Source organism: Lathyrus oleraceus, chromosome 5 (genome assembly GCF_024323335.1).
Source record: "Lathyrus oleraceus cultivar Zhongwan6 chromosome 5, CAAS_Psat_ZW6_1.0, whole genome shotgun sequence".
In the NCBI taxonomy this organism is placed as follows: Eukaryota; Viridiplantae; Streptophyta; class Magnoliopsida; order Fabales; family Fabaceae; genus Lathyrus; species Lathyrus oleraceus.
Window position 1 is genome coordinate 79,725,020 of NC_066583.1, and position 27,403 is coordinate 79,752,422.

General features: G+C 39.2%; 1 protein-coding gene across 2 annotated transcripts; it reads right to left on the bottom strand.

Annotated features, from left to right (window-relative positions):
• Window positions 1-20,090: 20,090 nt before the first annotated feature.
• On the bottom strand, window positions 20,091-25,383 carry LOC127086732 (potassium channel AKT1). Of its 2 annotated transcripts, none has more exons than XM_051027525.1 (12): window positions 24,959-25,383; window positions 24,523-24,888; window positions 24,173-24,230; window positions 23,750-24,067; window positions 23,419-23,664; window positions 23,064-23,162; window positions 22,911-22,943; window positions 22,542-22,727; window positions 21,918-22,112; window positions 21,721-21,796; window positions 20,689-21,339; window positions 20,091-20,537 (listed from the first exon to the last, which is right to left on the bottom strand). In XM_051027525.1, the coding sequence occupies exons 1-12, from the start codon at window positions 25,180-25,182 to the stop codon at window positions 20,269-20,271; spliced, it is 2,721 nt and encodes a 906-aa protein (XP_050883482.1). In that variant the 5' UTR covers window positions 25,183-25,383; the 3' UTR covers window positions 20,091-20,268. The 2 variants fall into 2 exon arrangements, with proteins under 2 accessions (XP_050883482.1, XP_050883484.1); XM_051027527.1 differs by having other exon boundaries at window positions 24,523-24,716; window positions 24,959-25,080.
• Window positions 25,384-27,403: the final 2,020 nt, after the last annotated feature.

The window sequence follows — 27,403 nt, forward strand, 5'->3', positions numbered from 1 at the left end:
GAATTTCAGAATGTGGATGTCAAAATATTAGCTGTCTCGATGAAACCAAAATCAAAAGACAGAAGCTTCCTCATATGGATAGACGTTGCATTCATGCATATTAACCTGTTTGCTGTTTTGCAGGAATCATTGCTCGCGCTCGTAGAGTCATCCCTTTGCACTCAACCCGTCCTCACAGATATTACACCAGGCGCAATACTCCTAGACTCATGGATCTTCCCAATACTGATCTCCTTGAGCTGAATGACAAGATGACTGAGCTGATCAACATCATGCGGGGTTTTGCAGTTGATCAAAAGGCTTTGGCTGATAAAGTTGAAAAGCTCGAGCGGGCTTCGGCTGCTAACAGTGTTGTTAATCTGGATGGTGTCTCCAATCAGGGGCTGAGTAGATCCAGAGATGGTGAAAAAAGAGCAACCGTGGGTTTGGTGAATGACAATGCTGCTGGTTTTGGTGCTGGTGGTCAACCTGGGCCCGGTCTGGGGCATAATCTGAAGGATAACCTGTTCCCGCCTTTCTATAGGTTTGATGATGACAGGGAGGAGGACCGAGAGGCTGATCAATTCTCCATGCACAACGAGCCGTTGGGTCAATATGGTGCTCAGCCACAAAGCAAAGAAATTCAGCTGCTGGCTGAGAAAATCAAGATGCTTGAGAGCTATGCCACGCCAGGGGTGGTGAATATGTCTAACATGGGGCTGGTAGAGGGAATCGTTATTCCACAGAAATTCAAAGCTCCTACTTTTGACAGGTACAATGGGAGTTCTTGCCCAGAGACTCACCTTCAAGCATTCGTCCGCAAGATCTCTGCATACACGGCAGATCAGAAGTTGTGGATGTACTTTTTCCAGGACAGCCTGTCCGGAGGCTCCTTGGAATGGTACACCAAGCTGAAATCTTCTGACATCAAAAGCTGGCAGGATTTGGGAGATGCCTTCTTTAAGCAGTACCAGTTTAACGCAGATATGGCTCCGAGCCGTACCCAGCTGCAGGGTATGTCTCAAAAGCACAATGAGGGCTTTAAGGAGTATGTCCAAAGATGGAGAGAACTGGCTGCGAGAGTTCAGCCTCCGCTTGTTGATCGCGAGATGTCGGACTTGTTTATGGGTACCCTGTAGGGGGTTTTTGCTGAAAGAATGGTGGGTTGTCCCGTCACCAATTTTGCCGACATTGTGGTGGCTGGAGAAAGAATTGAAAGTTGGCTGAAAATGGGGAAGATTCAAGGTAGTGCTTCGTCATCAGCATCGAAGAAGCCATTCGGGAACGGTCAGCGCAAGAATGAGGGTGAATCGAGTGTTGTGTATGCCCAGAGAGGATACAGTAGGGATCATTACTACCAGCACACTGCTGCTGTAACCATCCCTGCTGGTAATCAGTCAACACGACAGCAACGTCAGCCGCCTCAACAGAGAGCCGGGTACCAGGTGAGAGGTAAAGGGGTTGATCGCCATTTTGATAAGCCGCCTGTGACATATGCTGTTCTGTTCAAAAAGCTGATGGATCTTGGTTTGGTTCAGCCGAGGGCGATGGTTCCGATGAGAACAGATCAGAGGCCACCTAACTATGATGAGAACGCCCAGTGTGAATTTCATTCTGGTACACCGGGGCATAACATTGAGGGCTGTAGAGCATTCAAGAATGTTGTCCAGGATCTGGTGGACTCTAAGGCTATCAATTTTGCACCATCACCGAATGTTAATGCTAATCCCATGCCGGCACATGGTCAGGCGATGGTGAGTGCAATTGCTGAAGATTCGGATCACGCCTGTGCAATGGGTGGAGATAACAACAGTGACTGCAAGTTCAGTGGTTGGATAAAGCCGTGCGTACCAGGGATGGGAATCCAGAACTGGAAGGCCTGAAAGGATCATCACTGTCACTCGTCCGGAAGAGTAATGATTTCTGTTTTGATTTTTATTTGCATGAAAGCCATATGTGTTGCCCGACACGTAATGGTCCATTGTAAGGGCCACCTCATGTTTAAATTTGCATTTTCTGCATCATTAATAAATGGATGTTTTTCAGTCAAAAAGCGGTGTTCCCTGTTTTTCATTTATTTTTGCAGTTTAAAAACAAATAAAAATGGCAATGTTTGTTTTCATTTTTCTTTTTCTGATTTGTCTCGTCCCAAAATTCAAAAATAATGCTCCGGATCTCGTTGATAACGATTTGGTTACACCTCATATGACTTCGACAAACCGATCTATCATGCCGAAGAAGAAGGCGAAGAAGATTGTGATCTGGCGGAATTAGCCAGGTTGTTTAAACAAGAGGAGAAGGTGATTCAGTCGCACGAAGGGCGATGCGAGATTGTTATCCCAAGCACCGCCGAGGTCAGGAAGGAAATAGGAATTGAAGCCGTTTCAGGGGCAAGTCGAAAGCAGAATGGTAGCCCTGTCGAAAGAGCATGCGGATACCTTCGCCTGGTCGTGTCAAGATACGTCAGGGTCGGATACCGGTGTCGTTGTGCACAAGCTACCATGGAGAGAAGACTGTCCCCTAGAGAAGCAGAACGCCAGTGCCTGTATCAGAGAGCCATGGTGACTTTGTTTCATGACATGATTCATCATGAAACCGATTGCTATGTTGATGACATGATAGCAAAGTCCCATGCGGAAGTGGGGCATCTGGCTGACCGGGGCATGTCGGTTGACCGGTTTGAGACAATTCAAACTGAGGTTGAATTCAGATAAGTGCACTGTCAGAGTGCGGTCCGGTAAGATGATTGGGGTTCATTATAAGGGAGGAATCGAGGTTCATCCTGCAAAAAAAAAAAAAAAAAAGCAAAAAAAAAAAAAACAAAAAAAAAACAAGAAAAAAAGAACAATAAGAAAAATGCCTGAACCGAGAAAGAAAAAGAGAGGTTCGTGGTTTCTTAGAAAGATTGAACTACCCGTCATGGTTCACATCTCATCTAACAGCCACGTGTGAACCCATATTCAGGATGTTGAAAAAAAATCAAACGGTCAGGTGAAATAATGATTGCCAAGGGGCATTGAAAGAATAAAAGGATAAGTTGCAGGAACCTCTGATTCCGATGTCTCCTGTGGAATGAACAATTGTTAATCTGTACTTGACGGCCTTCGAGGGGTCTACGAGGTGAATTGGGTCAGCATGACGAGTCTTGTCAAAAAGAGCATGCAATTTACCTTAGCAAAAAGTTTACCGACTGTGAAACAATACATTCACTGTTCGAGAAAACTTGATGTACTTTGGCATAGGCTGCTCGCCGACTGAGACAGTATATGCTGGTTCATATCACTTTGTAGATTTCCGAGATGGATCCGATCGAGTGTGGGTTTGAGAATCCAGCATTGACTGGACGGGTTGCGAGAAGAGCAAAAGAATGTTGACTGATTTGGGATACTCTCAGAAAGCAATCAAGGAGTGTATTGTCTGATTACCTCGCCCAGCAATCCGGGGAGGATTATCAACCGAGGAAGTTTGAATTCCCTGATGAGGATATCTCGAGGTGCTCTGATCGAAAGATTGAGAGTAACCGATCCCGGAGGAGGGGCCTGACCCTGAATCCGAACGGATTCTGATGTCTGATGGGGAGGTTAAGGTGAATGAGCTTTTGTTGCCCGGATAACGTTTGAATGCACCGACGGTGTGATTGTGCAGAAAATGGTGGTAACCTATAAAGATTGGCATGAGATGTTGCCGTTTGCATTGCATGGGTATCGAACGTCGGTGCGCACATCTACTGGGGCAACTCCTTTCTCATTGGTATATGGGATGGAGGCTGTATTACCTGTTGAGGTTCAGATTCCCTCTTTGAGAGTCCTGATGGACGTAAAATTGCAAGAGGCTGAATGGGTAAGGACCCGGTACGAAGAGTTGAGCCTGATAGAGGAAAAGAGGCTAGCCGCCATCTGTCATGGGCAGTTGTACCAGCAACGGATGAAACGTGCTTTTGACAAGAAGGTACGACCTCGGGTATATCACGTAGGTGATATGGTGTTGAAAAGGATCCTTCCTCCTCAAAACGATCGAAGGGGCAAATGGACGCCGAATTATGAAGGTCCGTTCGTGGTCAAGAAGGTTTTCTCTGGTGGAGCCTTGTTGCTGACGACCATGGATGGCAAGGATTTTCCATCCCCTGTGAATGCGGACGCAGTTAAAAAATACTTCGTGTAAAGAGACCCGCTGGACGAAAAGAACAAAATACTCCAGGCAAAAATGGGCATCCCGGCGAACCAAAAACAGAAAGAAAGGTTCGGGCAAAAATTAGGGATAAAAATGAAAATTGTACACCCGGCAAGTCGAAAACCTGAGAAGGCGACTTGGGCAAAAATGGGTATCCCGGTGGACTGAAAACCCGAAAGGGCGGTCCAGGCAAAAGAGGGATTGAAACGAACAACTGCGTCCAGCATGATCGTTTGCGCTTTGGTTAAAGCATCATGGATAATACCCGGTAGGGATCAGTCAGAATTGTCTTGTTCAGAAGGCAGAAAGCATGGAGAGTCTGAGGACATATGGGGTGTAACCGAGTTGGAACTCGATGAGATCGCGGGTTTCACATTGCCATAAGGATAGATTTTTCCTTTTTGTGCAGTTACCTCTTTTCAGGAATTGCTTCCTTTGTGCTGCTCAGTTTGAGTCACTTTTCCAATCAATAAAATGCATATTCAGTCAAATAATTTTGTTTTTGTATTTCATTACCGCTTTGATTGCAAAAACATCCGATTATTTTGATAAGGAATCTTTGCATTTTAAGACATACAGGTTCCTTCCAATGCATGTTTATAAGATTGAAAACTTGAAATCTTATTTGGAAGGTTGAGTGACCCAAGTGTTGAAATCTTGACACGCCTGGGGCACGGTTTATCTGACGATCTGTTTTGCAGGAATTGTTGGATATTCTTCACTCACTTGCAGGTTGTGATGTGGAAGCTGTTGATGAAACAAAACCCCATGAGAGTTCAATTAGGGACGAATGAATGAAAGAATGACGAAGTGACGTTGAGGCGTACGACGATCCTTGATGATAATCAAGAAGACTCTTCAAAGTCGGAAAATTGAAATTTCTGTATAACTCCCAGGAGTACGCTCTCTCGTCGAGCGCGGAGCGACTCGGAATATAAGATGATGGAGCAGAAAAGGTCCAGACGAGTCTGGAAATTCTCAAGAATGGAAAACTGATACGAGATTGGGAGGTGGATACCGTGGTTCGACGAGTCGACGGGTGTTCTGTGCCAACTATTCTCGTTTCCCAGCTAGGTCCCCAAGCAGAATCTTAGGACTAGCTCCCCAGCAGATCCAAGGTCTGTGAATTCCCCAGCCGAGTCAGGACGGTTATCCCCGGCAGGTTTAAAGTGGTGTTTCCTCAGCAGTCAGGCCTGAAGGTTGCTATTCCTCGAGTGGAGCGGGTTCAAAGAAATATATCTCCAGCAGTTCCCCGAGTGGAGCGGGTTCAAAGAAATATATCTCCAGCAGTTCCCCGAGTGGAGCGGGTTTCAACGATATATATCTCCAGCAGTGTTCATCCTACCTGTGGATTGAACAAGTTCCCGTAGCGGACTGATTTTTGCATCTCCAGCTGAGTTGATTCTACCTATGGATTGCACGGGTTGTCCCCAGCGGAGTAGTATGCGATTCCCTAGCAGGGTCAAGGTGGTTATCTCCAGCAGGTGATTAGATTGATGTTTCCCCAGTTGAGCCTGGAGATTGCTATTCCCCTAGCAGAGTCTCTGTGAGCGTTTCCCAGTGAAGTCAGCAGGTATCTGTGAGGGTTTTCCCGAAGTGGAGTCAGGATTGATATCCCTGGCAAGTCAAAGACTGTTGTATCCCCACAGAGTGTTGGTGGTGCTTATCCCCAGCAGTTTCCCGAGCGGATTGGGTACAAAGGAGGTTCTTCCCCAACAAGGGTTGCCTTTTCCCAGCAGCAGTGCTATTCCCCGGCAGGGTGGTGATTGGAGCAGTGACGAGTTCCTCAGCAGAGTGTCTTGTATTCCCCAGCAGAATCCCTTGAGGGGGACGTTTTTATGCATTCATCATGTAGAGTAAGCATAACATGTTGCATAGAAAAATAATAAATCGCGTAGCATTTCCATAATTATGGAGCATTACGCAGAAAAAGATCATGCATCATTGTTGCACGCATAAGCTAGTCTCAAGCCGTGGTTACCGTTTGAGAGGTGGTTGTGCCAGAAAGAGAAGATGTTACTCCGAGGAGTTCAGCATCACGACGTCAGATCAACAATGTTCCCCAGTAGTGCGATATTGGAGGAAATGTTTCCGTCGGACAGAGATGGGAATAACATCAAAGGACGTTACGCGATCAGCGCAATTCAAGCCGTGGTCACCGCTTGGGATTTGGTTTTGCCGGACAGTGAAGACGATACTCCGAGGAGTTCAGCATTGGGAGCAACAGTATTTCCCAGTCATCAGTAAGTGTCTGGTCGAGCTTTCTTTGGTGTCCAGTCAACATCATCCTTCGATGTCCAGTAAACGTCGCGTCATTTCCCAGTCATCAGTTAGTGTCTGGTCGATCATTGTTTGATGCCTGTAAACATCATTATTTGATGCCTGTCCACATCATTGTTCGATGTCCTGTCAACATCCTTGTTTGATGCCTGTCCACATCATTGTTTGATGTCCTGTCAACATCCTTGTTTGATGCCTGTAAACATCATTGTTTGATGCCTGTCCACATCATTGTTTGATGCCTGTCAACATCATTGTTTGATGCCTGTCCACATCATTGTGTGATGCCTGTCAACATCATTGTCTGATGCCTGTAAACATCATTGTCTGATGCCTGTAAACATCATTGTTTGATGCCTGTAAACATCATTGTTCGATGTCCTGTCAACATCATTGTTCGATGTCCTGTCAACATCCTTGTTTGATGTCTGTAAACATCATTGTCCGATGCCTGTAAACATCGAGTTTTCTCCCAGTCATTGTTTAATGTTTGGTCGAGTTTTCCTTGGTGTCCTGTAAAACATCATCGTCCGATGCCTGTAAACGTCGAGTTTCTTCCCAGTCATCTGTCAATGTCTGGTTGAAGGTGTACCCTCTGATATGTCGCCATCAGAGTGGTGATTGGTGTTATTTCCGACGATTGCCAGCGGAGTTATCACAAGGAAAGAAGATTTCGGGGTTCAAATGCGGTGATCTGGGATCATTTGCGCGAAAGAAAAAATTCGGGGTCCAAGAAAAGCATAAAAAGAAGAGATATAATAATCCCCAGCGGATGTGGTGGTCAAGCCATGGTTATCCCTGTGTTACCATTTATTTTGGTATCCAGGTTGACGTTTCAAGAGTTTGTTTCTTCGCCGATGCTGACAGACGTTGTTAATTATTATCCCATCAGAGTGCAAATTGTTCGTCTGTTCTTGGTATTCAATCACTCTTCATCCTGATCATCCGAAAGCCGAGGCTATTTCGTATCGACAGGTTCACAGTGGATTGAATAGGGGCAGCTGTAACACCTCAAAATTTGCCCTCCTCTCTTGGGACTAGCATTAACATATTGCATACATTTTTAGGTCATTAGGCATTGCATATTGCATATCATGTGGTTACATTGTGCAAGTCATCTTTCCAAGTCTTGATCAGAGGATGAGGAAGTCTAAGTGCAAGCCTAGGGTTTATTGACTGATCATTGGGCCATCTGAGGATTGGGCTGTGAATTAGGGTTTTATGGTTCTCAAAGGACATTGATCTTCATCTTGATTGCAATGATACATCATCATCATCATGGTTTATTATCATCAAGTGTTGAAGCAGGATTCCTTGAGATTAGGGTTTTGACCACTGGTCAACCCTAATCAGTTGCATTGGGCCAGTCAGGGCATAGTCAGGAGATGGGGTTTGTGATGGCTATGGGGGTTCATTATGTGGTTATATTGTGCTTATTGGGGCTAGGGTTTTACCCTTGAGCCATTTCAGTTGAAGATTGGAGCTTAATTTGATCTATGCATTGCCAAATTCATCTGTCAGTTGAAAAGGTCAATTGTGGTCAACTATACATGATCTGATGGATTTGGAGGTGGAAATGGGTTGGACACACTTCATTCATGTTGGAACAAGTGTTATTTGACATCTCAAAGCTTAAGAATGAAGAGAATCAAGTCAGGACAAAAACTGCCAAAAATAGAAAGTGACTTGTAACTGAAGTTTCCAAAAATGGAAAGTTTTGGACCTCAAGACCACGTGTCCAAGGAAGCTTCAAATGAAAATTTGTTCAACATGAAAGTTGTAGATCTTGTTCTCACCTTTCCAAAAAGTCCAAGAACTTGAAATTCCCATGTATGGTTGGAAAATTATGGCTCAGTAAATTTCAAAAATGACCCATAATCAGGAGGCCATAATTTCCACATGGTTTGTCCAAATTGCAAGTTCTTTATATGCACAAACTCCATTTGACATGTACTTTCATGGTGCATAATTGGATTTTTCCAAAAGTGGTCAATGCAAAAGGTCAATTTTCAACTGGACAGTTAAATTGGACCAAGGGCAAAATTGTCCAACTTTCAAAATAATTGGAATTTTTGAGTGGGGATTTTTGCTACACCTCATGAATGGCATTTGAAATGTGTTGGAATCATCACTTCATGGCTAGGCTTCATAATTTGAGAATTGGCTTGAAAAATGGAAGTTGTAAAATGGACAAAATGCAAACACAAGGTGAAATTGAGCATTGCACAACCAATGAGGGTGAGACAAGTTTCTACAGCTCACACATGGCATTTGGATGTTGTGTGAGCTGTCATTGAGGTGGCATGAGCTGTCCTATGGAAATTACATTTTTACCCTCTCTTGAAAATTACCATTTTCACTTACATTCCAATTTGGTTAATTAACTTGGCTAATCATGGATTAAGGTCACATATATATTCTTAATCACTTCCTAAACATAAAAGAAGAATCATTTTTCACCACAATTCAGATCTAAACCTCTCAAATTCTCTCAATTCTTCAAGAACACAAAAAACTTCAAATCCATCAAACTTCCTCATTTCTTGATCAAATGCAGAAATTCTTGTGGTGTTGATCTTAAATCCTCGAATACTCCATCTGTTTTTGGTTTTCCTCATCGATTATCCATTGAACACTACTGTCCACGTGAAGCATCTCCCATGGTGAATCGAGTTCTTGAGCATTAGAAGCGATATCAAGTGAATCCAAGCGTTCTACTCACCTTCCACCAGTGTATGCTGCATCTGTTTGAGGTTGATTCGCACAAAGAACCGCTCGATTATCACTGCCATAACAGGTACCTTCGAATTTCGATCATCATGATTTGCTTCATGCTTATGTGCGTTTGAAAGAGCTTGCTACGTAGAGTGTAGTGGTGTGCTTGGTTTGTGGAATAGTGACCTGTAGCGCGCGAAATCTAGATTCAAAGTTTTAATGTCAAACCCTAGCTCGCTCGATTCGTCCGATTTAGGAACTTTTAGCCAAGAATAAGTTGATATTCGTGATCCTTAGGCTCAGACGATTCGAACGGTTATCCACTTGTTCGTTTTGGTGTTGATTTGAGTTTTGAGTGTTCTTGAGTGGCTGGGGAAGGAGACGATGAAGTTCTGCGCGATTTGATGTTTAATCCAAATTTCCATTTGAAAATTCAAATACGGCGTTTACCGCCCCCGCGCAACCTAATTACCAAAATGCCATTGCTTAATTTTAATTAATTCTTAAAAAATTACAAACACATGAAATAATTCATAAAAAATTGTAGAAAAATCAGAAAAAATGTGGAAATTTTTGTGTTGACTTTGTTGTTGAGTGTAGAATTTGTTTGACCTATTGGTCAAAGTTGTGCATGGCAAAAATATTGTTTGACCTAGGGTTCTTTCACATGTATTCATTTTTGATACCTTTGGCCAATCTCAATGTGAAATGCTCATAATGTAAAATAAATGCTTGGAAATTTTTGTGATGATTCTTGACTGATTGATGTTTATTTACATGTAAATTTCATGAGTTTTTGATACCTGGCCATGGAGATGTGAATTTTGGAACTTAGGTGTGACAATTTGTGTCACACCTCTTGATGTCAATTTGCTGGATTTAATTGTGTGACCTAGGCTTGGTAGAATAATGTGAAATTTTGCATGATGGTTGATTAACATGTGGAGATGCTATATGAATTTTTGTGGAATTTTACATTGCATTTTCAAATTGATTGTGATTTTTCATTTCTGTTGGTCAAATGTGCAAGCTTGTGTGACATAGGTTGGTAGATTCATTGTGAAATGCTCATATGGTATTGGATAATCATGAAATTTGGCATGCTTGTAATAGACACATAATGAGACATCCCTGTTTTGGTCTCATCCATTTCTTTTTTGTTTTCATTGAGTTATGAATTTTTGAAGTGGAAGCATGTATTGATGTTGTGATTTGGAGCATATAATTGTGTCTGTTTTTGTTGATTTTCATTGACATGGTTACCTTTGCCCAATTAAGCTCAAATTTGGTGTGCCATACCTGGATTAGGTCCTGTTTAGGTGTAATTTATTTGAGAATTTTTGGAAGTGTTTTGAGGTGTATTTGAATGCAATAGTTCTGTTTGCATGTTTGGTGCTTCATTTGGACCAATGTGGATTGTTTTGTGCATAACATGAACATGATGAATGATATAAACATGAGACCAAGTGTGTTTGCTCTTGTTTGACATTAATTTGACTTTGGTTTGAGAATGCCTTGCTGTTTAGGGATTTTTTCTTGCCTTTGGACCCTAGGCTTAGCCTAGTGGTCTTGTTGCTAATGTTTGCTTGATTTTTCAGGATCAAAAGCATAATGCACATGGATAATGAACCAAGTTAAATGCAATTGATGTTGTTTGATGTTTGTACACTAACATAACATTGTTTTGTAGGTGGTGGAGCTTGGGCTTAAGCTTTGAGCTTGCCTTGTTGTGCATTAGCTTGTATAGATTAACTGATTGAACTTTTGCTGTTTAGTTTTGTCTGTCTGAGTACTAACTGTGTTTGACTGTTTCCAGGTACTTTTAGTTGCTCAGTTCCTTGTGAACTTTTGCTTTGCTTTGCTTAGGCAACTTGCATTGAGGTAGGTCCTCTTGACTTCATGTAGTCTGGAGACCCGGCTGTTACCGGGCCGGGCAAATAAATGTCTGAAGTCCTCCTTAAGAGGCAATGATTGTGGTTGTTTATTTTTTGTGCCAAGCAGGTGAAAGTCCTTTAAATAAGGCAATTGGTGGAAGTTAGGGATAAGCAATCTATCCCCCACTATTCTGTGAGTCTTCTCCTTGCTCCCATTACATGGTTGTAGCATTGAGATTACAAGCCCAAGATCTTGTGCAGTGCACATTGTGTCAGAGTCTCTGAGTATAGAAGGGTTCCCCCATTCTGGACCCATGCTCATTTGTCAGAAGCTCTCCCTGGTTAGGGATAAGAGCTGTGAGGTCTGATCCTCACTTCCTCCTTTCATCTGCTTCACCTTAGCCTCGTAATGGCAAGGTTAAGAGCAAACCCAGCCCGTACAGACGACTCGCTTCGGCAGTCAAACCTATTGTGTGAGCCACTTGTTTGGTTATAGTGCGTGCTGTGTGGATATCTGTTTGAGATGCTTGTTCTCATTTGATGTATGCTTATATTATGTATGCTTGTGTGCTTGCTTCTTTCCTGGTTAGGATAGGCTTGCTTATGCAAGTAGGATAGAAAACCGAACTTAGGGTAAACGATGCATGACAACACTAGGCTCGAGTCCAGCTCCCTAGTAGTGTGTCTTTCCCCGGTTTCTGGTTAGCAATTCAGTCCCTTTCAGGGGAACTACATCGCCCTGATCCTCGTTCCAGACGAGGTATGTAGGCAGGTGGTCGTGCGAGACCACTCCGGGCAACCTTTTTCTTTTTTGCGTGTGTTTACTTGTTATCTGATTGTGTGTTTTGGCTCGGATGCCGACGTAAGTCCAGTAATTGGCTGTTGGGCTCCACGTTTGCCGTTTCTGTGTGTTTGGTTCGGATGCCGACGTAAGCCCAGTAATTGGCTGTCGGGCTCCACGTTTGCCCTTTTGAGTGTGTTTTGGTTCGGATGCCGACGTAATTCCATCCAGTGGTTGTCGGGCTCCATGTTTGCCACCCTTGTTTGTTCGCGTGTTTTGTGTCGATTGGCGTGCGTAAGCCGAACTACAGTGGCTCTGATTCTTGTTCCAGACAAGATATGTAGGCATAGGACGCGATGTCCTATCGAGCTCCCTTCTCTTAACCCCACCTGCGTTCCCCGTGTGTGTGTGTGATGTTTAGCAACCTATTCTTTATTTTAGAACGTGGATCCCTAGGAGTACCTAGGACGTGAGGGGTGCTAATACCTTCCCCTCGCGTAACCGACTCCCTTACCCTTTCTCTTTGGTCGCGAGACCATTTCCTTTCCAGGTTTCTCTGAGCGTTTCCTTTCCCTATCTTGGGATAAATAACGCGCAGTGGCGGCTCTGTGTGTGTTTTGTTTTGAGCTTCGCCGGTTGTTTTTTCGCAGGATGCGATAGACACCATATATAAAGGGTTCACTAGAGGGGGAGAATCCATCTTTTCTCAACGAAATTATGCTCGACAGGATATATGGACGAACGACATACCCACAAACCATGAACAAAACTTTAAGAAGGAGTCAAAACCCGAAATTGTCTTCTTAAGTAGAGACGCTGCCGACATCCACCCTCATAATAATGACCCCATGATCATAACAGTGCAGTATGACAATAGGGAAATAAAACGGGTGTTGATAAGCCCCGAAAGCTCAACAGGTGTTCTGCTTTGGGACGTTTGAGAAACTATGGCTAAATGCAAATGACATCTGGATGTTTCGAGATTCCTTGGTTGGACTCTCAAGCGAGTTCGTGCAAGTGAAAGGTCATATAACGCTTAAAATTATGTTTGGACTGGATGAGAACATGAAGACGATCATTGTCAAATATCTCGTAGTAGACGTCCATTCGTCCAACAACATTATCATCGAGCGTCCCGCCCTCATCCTGCTAGGGGATGCCATATCGACCTTGTATTTGAGAATAAAAGATTTAATATACAGCGGGAGTATTTGAGTAGTTTAGTGGGACCAAGCAACTACCCAAGAATGTTACAAAGCAGACTTGAAATAAGAAGAGTTTAGGTGGTCACAACCGCCTCTGCCACCAGGCTTGCAAGGGATGTTGACAGGAAATTAAGATCCCATGATAGAGATAGATAATGAAAGGCTCGGTTCCAAAGAAGAGTTAAAAGAGGTATAGATTGGGCCACAAGATTTTCAAGTCACTAGACTAGGCATCTCCCTATCTAAAGTAGAAGAGGGGGAGCTAGTCTCCATGCTGAGAAGGAATGTCGACTTATTCGCCTGGACGTCTGCCGATATTCCAGGGATATATGCGAGAGTAACATATCATCGCCTTGCCATTGACTCCAATATGGAACCTATATCTTAGAGAAAACGCAAAGTGGGCGAGGAGAAATAGGCGGAGATCGATGAGGAGATTGAAAAGATGAAGAGTTCAGGATTTATAATCGAGGTCAAATATACAACCTGGTTGGCTATGTGGTCCTGGTTTGGAAGTCATCGAACAAGTGGTGAATGTGTGTCAAAAATTTCACAGATCTGAAAGTCGCTTGCCCTAAGGATACATGTATGTTACCTAATATTTATTGGTTGATTGAAGGATCCTCGGTCTATAAGACTTTGAGCTTCATGGACGCTTACTTGGGCTACAATCAGTTAAAGATAGATCCTTTGGACAAGCTCGAAACGATGCTCGTGTCTAATAATTGAAATTACTACTACAATGGCATTATGCCTTTTGGACTGAAAAATACGAGCATCACCTACCAAAAATTAATGGATGGAGTATTCTCAAATCAAATAGGCAAAACCTAGAGATCTACGTTGATGATATGACCGTAAAGACTTCAGAGGGAGAAATCCACTTCATAGACTTGGAAGACATCTTAAAGTCACTCAGAAGGTATAACATGCGCTTGAATCCTTCCAAGTGCTCTTTCGGTGTTCGGTCGAGTAAACTCGTGGGATTTATGCTAACCAGAAGAGGGATCGAGGCGAAACCTGATGAATTTCAGGCTATCATCAACATGAGAATCCATTCTAGCGTCAATCTGGTCAACAACTAACGGGGCGCTTATAAACCCTATTTCATTTCCTTTCTTTTATAGGTGAGAAAGTGTTTCACTTCTTTATCGCTTTGAAAAAGACTGAGAAGTTTGAGTGGATAAGCGATTGCGATGAGGCGTTCACTAAATTGAAGGTTTTTCTGGTGACACCGCCCATACTAACACGCCTAGAAGCGGACACACCCCTCTATTTGTACTTTCCAGCTACCTATCAGACGATGAGTTCCGTGCTTGTTCAGGCAAAGGACTAGACTAAACAAATGGTTTATTTCGTGAGCAAGGTATTCAAAGGCTCGAAGGTGATGTACTAAAAAATTAAAAGGCTGGCTTTGGAGGTCTTGATAATTGCAAGTAAGCTTAAACCATATTTCCAAGGACACCATGTAGTGGTCAAAATTGACTATCCCATTCTCTAAGTCCCAAATAAGTCATACCTCGTAGGAAGAATGGTGTTTTGGTCAATTAAGATGTCTGAGTATGATATCCAATAGGCAACCAAAGGAATATCAAATCACAATTTTCATCCGACTTCTTGGTAGAATGTATTTTGGTTGTGGGCGAGAAGATCTCCCACATATGGACACTATTAGTGAACGACGCTTCAAACCTGAAAAAAAAAATGGAGCTGGAATAGTGCTAGAGGGACAACATGATCTCATGATAAAGTAGTTCTTGAGGCTTAATTTAAAAGCTAACAACAACCGAGTTGAGTATAAATCCATCATCATCGCATGAATCTCGTCATATAAGTGGGTGTGTCAAGACTCAAGGCCAAGAGCGACTCACAATTTATAGTGAATTAGGTCGTCAGGGAGTATCTTAGAAAATAAGACCCAACTGATCAAATATCTAAAAAATATTGCGGGTTATCTGAATGTTTCAAAGCTTTTGAGATGACATATGTTCCTAGGGAACAAAATTCTCGAGCAGATATCCTTTCGAAGCTCGCCAATACCAAGAAACCAGTACATAACCGGAGTATCATATAAGAAACTCTAGTCGCTCCTAGTATTGAAATATAAGAGATCAATATTTTTAAAGTTGCTTAATCCACAAGTTGGATGGTGCCCATAATATATTACCTGGTGGCAGCCGAACCCGGTGAGATAAGAAGGAGGCAAATAAAATATGAAAACACGCGGAAAAATACACCATGGCATCAAGAAATATCTATAATATGGGAATTTCCTTCATCATTCTAACATTTATTGGGGAGAATGAGATTGCCTTGGTCCTCAGAGAGGTCCACAAAGGGGCATACAATAGTCATATTGGTGGGCGAGCGCTTGCCCATAAACTATTAAGAGTGAGTTATTATTGGCCAATCCTGATGAAATATAATACATATTTCATTAGAAAATGTGAAAAGTGTCATAGGAATTCCAACACGCCAGTTGAAACTCTTCACTATGTCACGTCTTCATGTCCATTTTATCAGTGAAGGCATGGAAACATAAGGTCTTTTCCCATCTGCACCAAGACAACTGAAGTTCCTGGTCGTTGGGGTAGACTACTTGAAAAAGTAGATAGAGGCGAATGCCGTATCCAAGATCACAGTAGAGAGGGTTCTACGCTTCTACTAACATAGAATCATATGCAGGTTTGGCCTGTAAATAGTCATCATCTCAGACCATGGCACACAATTCGCCAGTTTAGTTGTGGTGGATTTTTGCCATCATCAAGGAATACAAATGAAGTGCATATCGATTGTTCATCCATAATAAAATAGGCAAGCATAGTCAATAAATGAGATAAATAGAAAACTAGAAACCTCCAAGGGCATATGGGCCGAATAGCTCCACGGGGTTTTGCGGTCATATCACATCACTCCCAACTCAACCATCAAAGAAACACCAATATCAATGGTATACGATGTTGATGTTATGTTACCGGTTGAAATTGACATGCTCACACGGAGGCACGCTCAATTCAACAAGAGAAAAAGAGGAAGAAGCCATGTGTGTAGCTAATCTGGTTAACGAGACCTGCAACATTACCCACGTCATAGAATTCGCCTCCAAGTAGAGGGCCGCCAAAAGATACAAATCCAAAGTGGTCTCGAGGGAAATTCAAGAAAGTGGCCTCGTACTTAGGTACGTGTTCGTGCTAACCCACTTGAGAAACTGTAGTCTAAATGGGAAGGCATATATCGTGTATGCTAAATTTTGCCTCATGCACCTACAAACTTGAAGAGCTTGTTGGAAAACTCATCCCAAAGACTTTAAACTCAATCAACATGAGATATTATTATAGTAAATCATTTACTCTTTTCTTACTTAATACGGAAGTGGATTTGGGCCCACAAATGTATGAGTTATCTTAATGTTTTTCCCTTCTTTATACATCAGGACTAGGGTGGCACTATTTTCCTCACAAGGGTTTTTAATGAGGCGCCTTATCCTAATTACTGACTAAATGACAAAGTTGGTTGTATTAAATGTTAGAACTTCAAGGAAGTATCCTTGTCAACCTATGAGGCTATTAAATGTTGGAACTTCAATGAAGTATCATTGTCGCTCTATGAGACTATTGAATGTTAGAACTTCAATGAAGTATATTAGTCGCCTTATGAGGCTATTGAATGTTGGAACTTCAATGAGGTATCATTTTCTCTCTATGAGTCTATTAAATGTTGGAACTTCAATGAAGTATCATTGTCGCCCTACGGGGATATTGAGTGTTGGAACTTCAATGAAGTATCCTTGTTGCCTTAAGAGGCTATTGAATATTATAACTTCAATGAAGCATCCTTGTCGCCTTATGAGGCTATTGAATGCTAGAAATTTACTCCCTCCGTCCCATATTATAAGCAAATTTCATCTTTTTAGATTCATTAAACAATTGATGTATCTGATCTATATATAGACTAGATACATTAATTATTTAATGAATCTAAACATGTGAAATTTGCTTATAATATGGACGGAGGGAGTAAAGAAGTATGTTTTTCGCCCTATGAGGATATTGAATGTTGGAACTTCAATGATGTATCATTGCCTCCCTATGAGGCTATTGATCGTTGAAACTTTTATGAAGTATCTTAGCCTCCTATGAGGCTATTAAATGTTGGAACTTCTATTAAGTATCCTTGTTGTCCTATGAGGTTATTAAATGTTGGAGCTTCAATGAATGATCATTCTAACCTTCAGGGACAATATGAATATTGGACATTTACTAAAAGATCAACATGCTTCATCGAGCAACTCACTATTGGCCTTTTTGCTGGAGCAGACTTAACTCGTCCACACAAGGTTTGATGGATTTACCCCAAGATGGAAATCTACTCGATCAAGGTAATTCAAGGAAATATGCCTCGAAACTCATTGAATATGCCAAGGCAATTCAAGGAAATATGCCTCGAAACTCATTGAATATGAGAAGAGAGAAACAAAAGTGAAATAAGGAAAATTGTCAGAGGATTTGAACACTCTCATTAATAAAGATCCTAAAGTACATTATTACACAACCCTTGTAATGGGCCAAAGAAATAAATGGTGAAAAGTCTCGCCTAAGGGACTCAACTTAAAAGTCTCGCCTAAGGGACTTGCCTCAAGCTTTACTTGAGGGACTTGTCCCAATCCTCTTTTGGGTAAAGCATCCTTGGTACCTCGTCGAAGATTTCTCCAGGGCCCCATAGAGGTTGGAGCCATATTCATTAATTGCTTCGCCTTTTCCAAGAGCTCGTCATGGAGGGATTGTGGACTAGGATAATCTTACATGGCCTTAAGAGGAATAATTTAAAGGACACACGTCAAAGCAATATTTGACGAGCACCCACTGCGTGCTATGGGTTGCCCAAACCGAATGTTTGTTCCAAGTGCCCAAATCTTACCGCCACATTAGGCCTGGGATTAGTTTCTCAAGTCAATCCATGTTCTCCCACTGATATAGTCGAATAGATATGTGGCGGACGTGGAATAGGTCAAGGAATGAGGGATTACTGTTCCTCCCACGATTGTAGGGAGGAATTAGTTTCCCACTCACTCATCCTTAACTGGAAGAAGGAGAAACTGCGCTATAGGCCTCATATCCAAGCCTAGGGCGTCTCATATATATACTTTGCTTACAAAAGGATAAAGGGATCACAAAATTACCTATGAAATACAAATATAAGATCTCCACAATTATACGTGGGCGAACTCTCACCACCTTCAAAACCTCTAAAACTCTCAAACAACCCTACACAACCAGGGGTTGTCTCTAATTGTATTGTTTTAGCAAGTACATTATTCATATGTACGTCTTCATATCTAAAACTCAGATCCCAACAACATATACCTTACCCTCTCTAAAATGGTCTTATTCATGCATGCAACTATGTCATTTCATTGTGGTGTGCCATCTACGATTTTATGCCTTTTTATACCCTATTTCTTGTAAAAAAATCATTAAACTGCTCCAAAACAATCTTCATCCCTTGTCAGTGATTAAAACTTTCAGTTCCGTTCCACCTGTTTTTCTACAACTGAATGTCAAAGGTGAAACTTTTATGCTTCAAAATGTGAATTCATACTGTCAATTTATTACTTTACGACAATTTAGTAAACTTGCTAGATTAATCATCAAAATTCCATTTAGAATTCATGATACTCACCTGTAAACTCAAACGAATTATTAGGGGTGTTCATTGGTTCGGGAAAGTCCGAACCAAACCATGGTCAGACATTTTTTTAGTTCGGGCAAAAACCGAACCAAACCAATGAAATCCGATGTCATTTGGTTTTGACAACAAATTTCAAAAATTCTACCTACAAGCCTGTCTATCCGAACCAACCATATTAATTCATATAATTTATATCATTAACATGAAAACTAGTATAAGATATTCAATTTTAAGAAAGAAAATAAAAGAAACTTCATTTGTGACATTCACAACCAATAAATAAAACGAAACAAAGTAAAATTTCCATATTATTATAGAAAATTAGTCAATGATAATTAGAAGAAAAAAATAAAAAAAAAATTGCATATTTATTTCTAATGTATCCGATCAAACCAACATGTTATTTCTCGGTTTGATTCGGTTTGGATTTTATTGAAAAAATGTGAAAATCCAATCCAAACCAATCCATATATTTTAAATCGGTTTGGACATTAGATTCTCTCAAAACCAAACTAAACCGACTCATAAACACCCCTATCGATTATTCTACCAAGGATGCCAAGGGATTCAAACACACAAAAATATGATATGTGGAACTAAGAACAAAAGCAATCTCACAAAAGAGACTCAAGAAATAATAATCTACCAATTAATGTGAAAGTATACCACAAAAATAAAACAATTTAAAATATGAGAATCATTACATAGAAAATTGTTTATCTAGTTTTCTCCAAAATAATATTATGGAAAGAGAGCAGTCCTCTAAATTAGCTCAATAAATTTATAAATTCATAAGAACATTACTTAATTTCTATCCATTTGATATTCAAATTTTTCTTCATCTCATTCATGAATCACTTATTCTTAATATATTTAAAAGTGTTTCTCACTTCTTACATGACCTCCAAAATTTATCAAATTCTTAGGACAATGAATCCTAAGAACTGCTCTCTATATCTTTCTAAACTTCTCAAGAAAACTTCATCTACCTTAAAAGTAGCAAGAAAAAACCCCTTAAATATGATAAAGGTTCCAAAACAAAAAATGTCACATTAATGTTGTTTATTCATCCAATCACCGTGAAGTTTACCTCAACCTCTCCACTGTTAACGCAAAACCTCATCCACCGTGAAATTTTTTTAGGCATACTCCACAAACTTTGAATAAATGAACAACTTTCTTTAACTGTAAAGTGCAATCGGAAATTATTCTTCCAAGAGATCTTTTGTTTAAATGTTATAGTAAGAATAAAATTGTTTTTCATTAACAATACAATAAAAAATGCAAAGAATTATAGTTTTATTGTGTTTCTATTTTTCCTCTATAGACTAATCTTACCTCTGTCATTTTACAAGTATCTCTCTAAGTAATAGTAGGAAACTAAGAACGTGGAAAAGGTTAAGGGACGAGAATGTACTAGACATATTTGTATTCATGGTTATATATAATTCAAATAGTTTTCTTCTTTTTAGTTTACATGTCCATCAAAAAAAATATGTTCATATGTATGAAAAGAGTTTGTTGTTTATGTTTTTGGTTGTTGTTGTAATTCTTGAATGTTATTCCCTTTCCCTCTTCAGTCACTAGCAATAATAAGGTGATCACCATCTCTTATAAGATTTATATCGTCAATTAAAGCTCCTTCTTTATTCAAAATTTTGGTGGGTGAGATGTTAAACTTTTTGGCACCAATGTCTAGCAGTTCTTTAAGGGACTTGGGTAGAAAAGAAAGCTTTCCACCATGTTCACCTTTTTCAGGACAACTAAGTGTCACTCTAGCTACTAATCCATTCATGTTCTCGGTAGTAGTGACGATGCTTTCAGATACCTTAAAACTTTTCTTCCCTGCATAGTCGAAATCAAAACACAGACGGTCGTTCAGATAGGGAACGAAAATCGGGAAAAAGAATTTACATTTTCAAACTTGTTTTTTATTCTTCTTTTTGAAGTAACTATCTCGACCCAAGATGAATAATGAATGTGATATACTACTTACTACGATTAGCAGCAGAGAGCATCCCGAAAATTGAATTATGAAAGGTGTTTGCCCTTCGCCTTCGATGACTATCTAGCCATGGCAGCTCTTCATGAGTATGTGACGATAGCAAGCTTTCTTGGGATCCAAGAATAGGAGTAGGTCGTGGTAGCAAGCTGCTTTTTTTGGGTCCAAGAACAGCAGGCCTTATAGATTCACTTCGAAACTTCCCCATGTAAGGCACATTAAGGTTACCATTTTCTGGTATTGGAGTATCAGGTACTTCTTCTTTTTTCTCTTTAATATTTTGGAATATCAATTTAATTTCTTCGTGGCCTTGATGTTCTGCCAAAGCCCTTGGAGTCCAGCCAGCATCATCTTTTTTATCAACATCAGCTCCTTGGTCCAAAAGTAGCCTCACCATCTCAGTATTGCCTTCACTTACTGCTGCGTGTAGGGCAGTGCTTCCTCCATTCTCGTTGGGTTTTGTTACATCCACGCCATGTTTTATGAGTTCCTTAAGCAATTCAATGCTATTTTTCTCAGCTGCAGAGTATGCTAAATACCCTGCTTGGGCACAAGATAAGTTTGCACCATATTTTATGAGAATTTTCTCGACTGATTTATGTCCACCAATCATCGCTTCCCATAGTGGGATATTTCCATCCAAATCTGAATAAATAAAAGCATCTAAAGATGTTATCACCAGAACTAACACAATTGGATACACTGTATTGTATTGATAAAGTTGTTATTTGTTTTGAGGGCTGAGTTTAATAAAATTGGATACTCCCTCCGATCTAAAATACATGATGTTTTGACCATTTCACACGGTTTAAATAATGTAGTCAATTTTGTATAAGAAAGAAAAATCATGAGAGAATTTACAAGATTATGCTTCATTAATGACATTAGAAAGAGAAATTTAAAGACTTGAAAGAAGAGAGTAATAAATAGTAGTAAGTGGTATGACAGGAAAATTCTATGTTCTCAGACTTGTTTTTGAAAGGTATTGTCAAACTGCATTAAGTCAATTTTAAGACTGAAGATTACCTTTGATATTTGGATCAGCACCAAACTTTAGAAGCAAAGTTACACCATGCTCATTGCCACTAGAAGCTGCCACATGCTGCAAAATCAGAAAGTAAAGTTGTAAGCATCTAGTATTGTGTCTAATGACTCAAAACAGATATACGTATACTTATGTATGTTCATGTATTTACTCATTCAAGGAAAGAAAATCTACAAACCATTGCTGTCCTTTCATTCCTGTCTGCTTCAGTTAGATCTGAGCCATTCCTCAGCAACCATTCTAACATTTTATTGTCATTTCTGATTGCTGCAAAGTATGTGCCAATAGGAAGATCTGTTTTACCACGAGCCAACATGGCCTCTGTGTCTACCAAAATAGCATCCGTCCCGGGAACAGTGGAACTTCGCAAATGCTACAATAAAGTATAACACATATCACAACATGATATATATACTTATAGACATTAGACACAATTTCAAAACTCTTACACGAGTAAATATGAAGTTTGTGTTTATCCAAAAAATAATGGTTTTTATAAATGGTGATGACAGTGATACAATTTCAGTTCCTAAAGAAAAAAACTACGAAGATATTTAATTTTAGTCCTAAAACGTAAAACTCCTAAGAAGATCATCATAAACCATTTTGCAGCAATTGCTGCGGAAAAATGTTCTAATGAACACAACAAATACTCCCTCATAATGTTATTTTGCAGAAAATTATCCAGTATTTTTCGTGTCATTAACTTATAAAAACATGTAAGAATAGGGGATTGTGAGAAGGTATTGGAATCATTTTTGGAAGAAAACATAAATCATAATTGCACAATAAAATTATATACATTGAGAAAGTTGTTCATGATTACTGTCCCATCTCCAACACTTGAATAAATAAGATTTAGAAACGCAGTACGACTCAAGCGCAAAACTTGGCTCAATCGTTTAGTCCGGGCTGTATACGGATGCGGCCTGTAACATAAAACTCCTACTTCACCAACTAAGTCTCCGGCATTTAGCTCGCCAACAACCTGCAATTATAACACACTTGTTTTGTTAATCAAAGGATATCCAAAAATTTAGATTGCCCCCATTTATAAACACATGTTCGGGCCATATATTATCCGATGTGGGACTCTTTAACAAATAACAAGTTCATACTTTTCCAAAACAGAATATGTTACAAATCTTTATGTTTCAGTTATTAGCCTTACCTGTTCTCCTCCATTGTCATGTTTGATAAGTTCCTGTTAGTCAAAAGAAAGAAAGGTTCAGTTTGCATTATAGAACAAGATATTGTAGAAATGAATGGCCTATAAAGCAGCTTTAATTGGGAACATATTTTCACAAAAGGCTAGTATTCTTACTGCACCACCAGTGACAAAGAGATAAAAGTCTGATGGAGCTTCATTATCCAAAACCACATCTTGCTTTGGAGGAATATACTCTGCTTTCATCTCCGTGACCTTCAAATTTCAATATATATGCTCATTAAACGATCTGTTCATCATCTAATAGACAACAACTGACATGAAGCAGACCTACAGCAAAATAAACATGTGTAGAGACTAAAGAGTCTTTTCTTTTCTTTTGGGTCTCTCTTGAAACTTATTGATTACCAAATGCCAAAGGATGTTCGATGATTGCAGATGGGAATTTTATCGCATACAATCTCAGGCTTTGTTAAACAAAATCGGAGGATAAGCAAAAAGAAAACATTACCAATTGAAAAATTAGGTCTTTGGACACTCCTTCAAACAAGTATACTCCGTCCATCAATCTATAGAATAAGCAATATGAGATACTAGATCGAATAGCTTTTGGAAGGGAATCAATAATCTCTTGTTGCTGTACCCCTTCTACATCAGTTCTGTACTTCATAAGCAAATGAGAAAGCATCTGTTCTTCCAAGTGGACAGGTACTCTATTCCGGTGGGCAAATTTTGTGGCAGCTTGCACTGTGTCCCTCTAATACACCACAAATCCAAAAAAGAACTTAGCATCACAATCAAGTGCATAATTTTCTCACTGGTTTAAAAATGATTATACTCACATATTTCATAGTTCTTGTTGTGGAGTTAACAACTAAATTTGACATATTTCCAATGAGGTATGAGCCAAATCCAACATTAACGATGCAATAGAGAAAGCAATATATCATCTCCCTTGTATTTACAGGATGCAGATCACCATAACCAACTGATGAAAGTGTGGCTATGGACCAGTACAATGATGTTATGTACAAATTCACGGTACTCTGGTTATCAACGTCAGAAACAAGCCCGAGCCATGTTTTGCTTCGGTCTTCAACATAGTTGTCAGCGATAAAGAAGTAAATGCAGGCAGCAAAATGCATGACAAATAAAGTAGCCTACAAAGTAAGCATTAGATATTGCTTGTTATAAATCCATCCAGCTCTACCGTGAAATTAAGTATACACAATTAACTATTAAGTCTTATAATGCTAAATACTCACACATGTAAGCTTGAAACACCGCAGCCAGAAGTAGTTATAATATCTGTCTTTTTCTAATCTGAACATTGAAAACATTGAAAATTGCAAATCAAGTGTTTTTACACAGATTATTAGCGCGCAATCAAGTATTCGAGTTCTGACCGAAGCAATCCTCAATCAATAAAAACTAAAAAAACATTACATATGGCAGGAAAACCCTAATCCCACTTATGAAGCACAGACTCCCAGAACAAGACCCCGATAATAATTTAAAAAGATAATAAATTAAACGATAACAAGTGTCTGTGCAGGTGTCCGACACAGACAAGTCTTTTTTCGGAGGTCCCGGTGCTATATAGAATCCCACTGACCTTGCAAACATGGCACCGACTCTACGGAGACGCCAAAGGCGAAGCATACTGAAGTAGCCATAACTCTTGACTCCTCTAGGTGTCACTTTCTTAACAACCTCATAAGGAACAGATGAAACTAGATCCAATGGGAACCATATTCGGACATATCTACGCGCAATTTGGCGAAATCTATCCTCGAGCAAATAGGTAGACTTGTCATAGTAAGCAACAAAGAAGGTTAATCCAATATCAACCAAAAACAAACAGTTGACAACATTATCAGCTATAGCAAGAAACTTGTTAGGTTCATTCAAAAACCCGAATTCAAAGGGTGAAACCCATGCCGAGTAAAAAACCAACAGCGCCAAAAAAATCTGCCACAACCTACATTCCAAAAAAATAACAAGAAATTAACTATCTAACATATAACCTAATGTGATAGATATATACATACCTGTAACGAGGGTTATTGGGGGAGATGATGAGGCGGCGGAGTTTATGTTTTCGGGGGGCCAAACCGCCGAGAGGAGGAAGGGGAAAACCGGCGATGCTGTATTGGCTGGCGGCGCCGTCGTCGTCGTCAAAAAGACGGTTATAATAATTATCATCTTCTAGAATGTTCATTATTTGCCTCTCATGAAATGAGGCATTGTCGACGCTTTTGTACATCATTCTCATGATTTGCACGTTTTAATGCACTTTATTGATTTCAGGATCATCAGGTTTTTAACTAACTTTGAAAATGATCAATGCGAATTGAATACGGTTAGGTTCATGGATGATTTCTCTTTGAATTGTATCTGTTATATAGCGTCTTAATGGCTTCTTTTTTTCGTGACGTTCATCAATCAAGCTCAACAAACCAAACTTTTTTTTTATAACATCAAACCAAACTAAAAAAACATTTTCTCTGTTAATTTTGTTTCTTTTTTAAGTAGAATTTGCTAATTATTTCATATCTTTCAAAAGAAAATTGGAATAATAATTAATATGTGATATGTTATCACAATTCTCTCTGTCCTAGTGGGTAAAAATTAGGAAAAATTTTCAACAAATCATATTAAAATTATCAAGTGCTTACTCTAGAAGCTCATGTTTCCATTGAACAAGAAACATTGTAGCAGTTATGCGACTCAACCATCTTTTAATCAATGATGGCTTATATGCCTACAACAAAGGGTGTGTTTGTTCACTGTTATAAAAAAAAATCCTCGATTAACTTTCTCCGGAAAGTTTTCATGTGATTAATTTTTTTTTTTTGGCAAATGTAATAAAATGTATTTGGTTAAAAATATAATTCTTTGGAAATAGTTTTAAAAAAATTCCGAGAAATAATTAAAACATATTTGTTTCTTAATGTATATTTTAGAAAATTAATGTTAGAGTTATAAAAATATCTTTTATATATATATATATATATATATATATATATATATATATATATATATATAATTATAAATTAATGTTAGAGTTATAAAAATATAATTATATATATATATATATATATATATATATATATATATATATATATATATATATATATATATATATATATATATATGTAGCGGTAAATTTATAATCATCAAATTATGGATAAGTTTGACGTCAGTAAAACCAGAGTCGTCATCGCACTTTATTGTCTATAAAGGAAAAGGGAAAAGTACGAACAAAATTCAAAGATAAGAAATTTTGAAATCAAAATTAACAAAATATCAGAGATTAAAATTAAAAGTAAGGGGGTTGGTTACGCATAAGGAATGTGTTAGCATCCAAAGTGTCATAGGTACTCCTAGGGAGTCCTCTTTGTGTGCATATGTTTTTTGATATAAATGATGTTTGATAAAATATAGAGTGTGGAGATGAGAAAAAGAATTCATTGATTATATTTTTGTGTTTGACAAGACATTCGATCTTATGCCTACGTATCAATATAAAAATGAGGGATCAAAACCCCGTAGTTTGTGGTAAAAAATTCAAAAAAGTTGGTGGATTGATTTTAAAAAAGAGTTTTAATAGGAAAAGGGCACAAAAAGGCCAAACATTTGAATGTGGTTGTTAGTTCTTTTTGTCTTTTGAAATTTGAGTCAATATAGTTAAGTTCATTTATAATTTTGATTTAAGAAAAGAAGTTTGAAAACTCAATGGCATAAGGCCGAAGTTTCTAATCATTAAACAAGGTCTAAGTTTGAAATCACAAGCAAAGAAAGTTTTTGAAAAGAGAGAGAGATTTTGAAATTTAAGAAGTGGGGGGAGATGAAGAGGTTATCCTAAGCACAAATTTAAAAGTTAAGAGTTGAAAAGATCTGACCAATGAGATGCAATCCAACAGACAAGAATGTCATATAGAAACTCATTTTCCTTCGGATTTAATCAAGCAATGAGCAATATCCAGACATCATGAAGATCGAGGCATCAAATAAAGATAGTCACATCTAATCAAGCACTCCAATAGCTAGTAGTCTTCATTGTCTTCAAATGTATTAAATGAAATATTCCTTGATCAACTCAGAATAAAATATCAGACATAAGATCAAAATAACAATTAAGCACAAAGACAAAGTAGCAGATGAATCCAAGAAATCCTCAAGTCTTGCATCAGATGAAGGCAATGGTCAAAGATAACTCAGTCTCAAGATGTTGGCATTGGCCAAGTCCTTTAGCACAGGGGAAGTTGCCTAATTCCAAGTTCAAAGCTCAGATCTAGTTCCAACGGTCCACCAAATGTTTTTTAGGGTTTTTGTTGTTATTAGGTGTTTTAAGGTCCTAAGACCACAAACAAAATCAAAATACACAAACAATATATACAATCACAAAATATGGCTCAAATGAGCAAAGTGAAAAAGGACTTAAACATAAACAAGTTGTATGAAATGTAAAATGGCAACGAATGATAAATGAC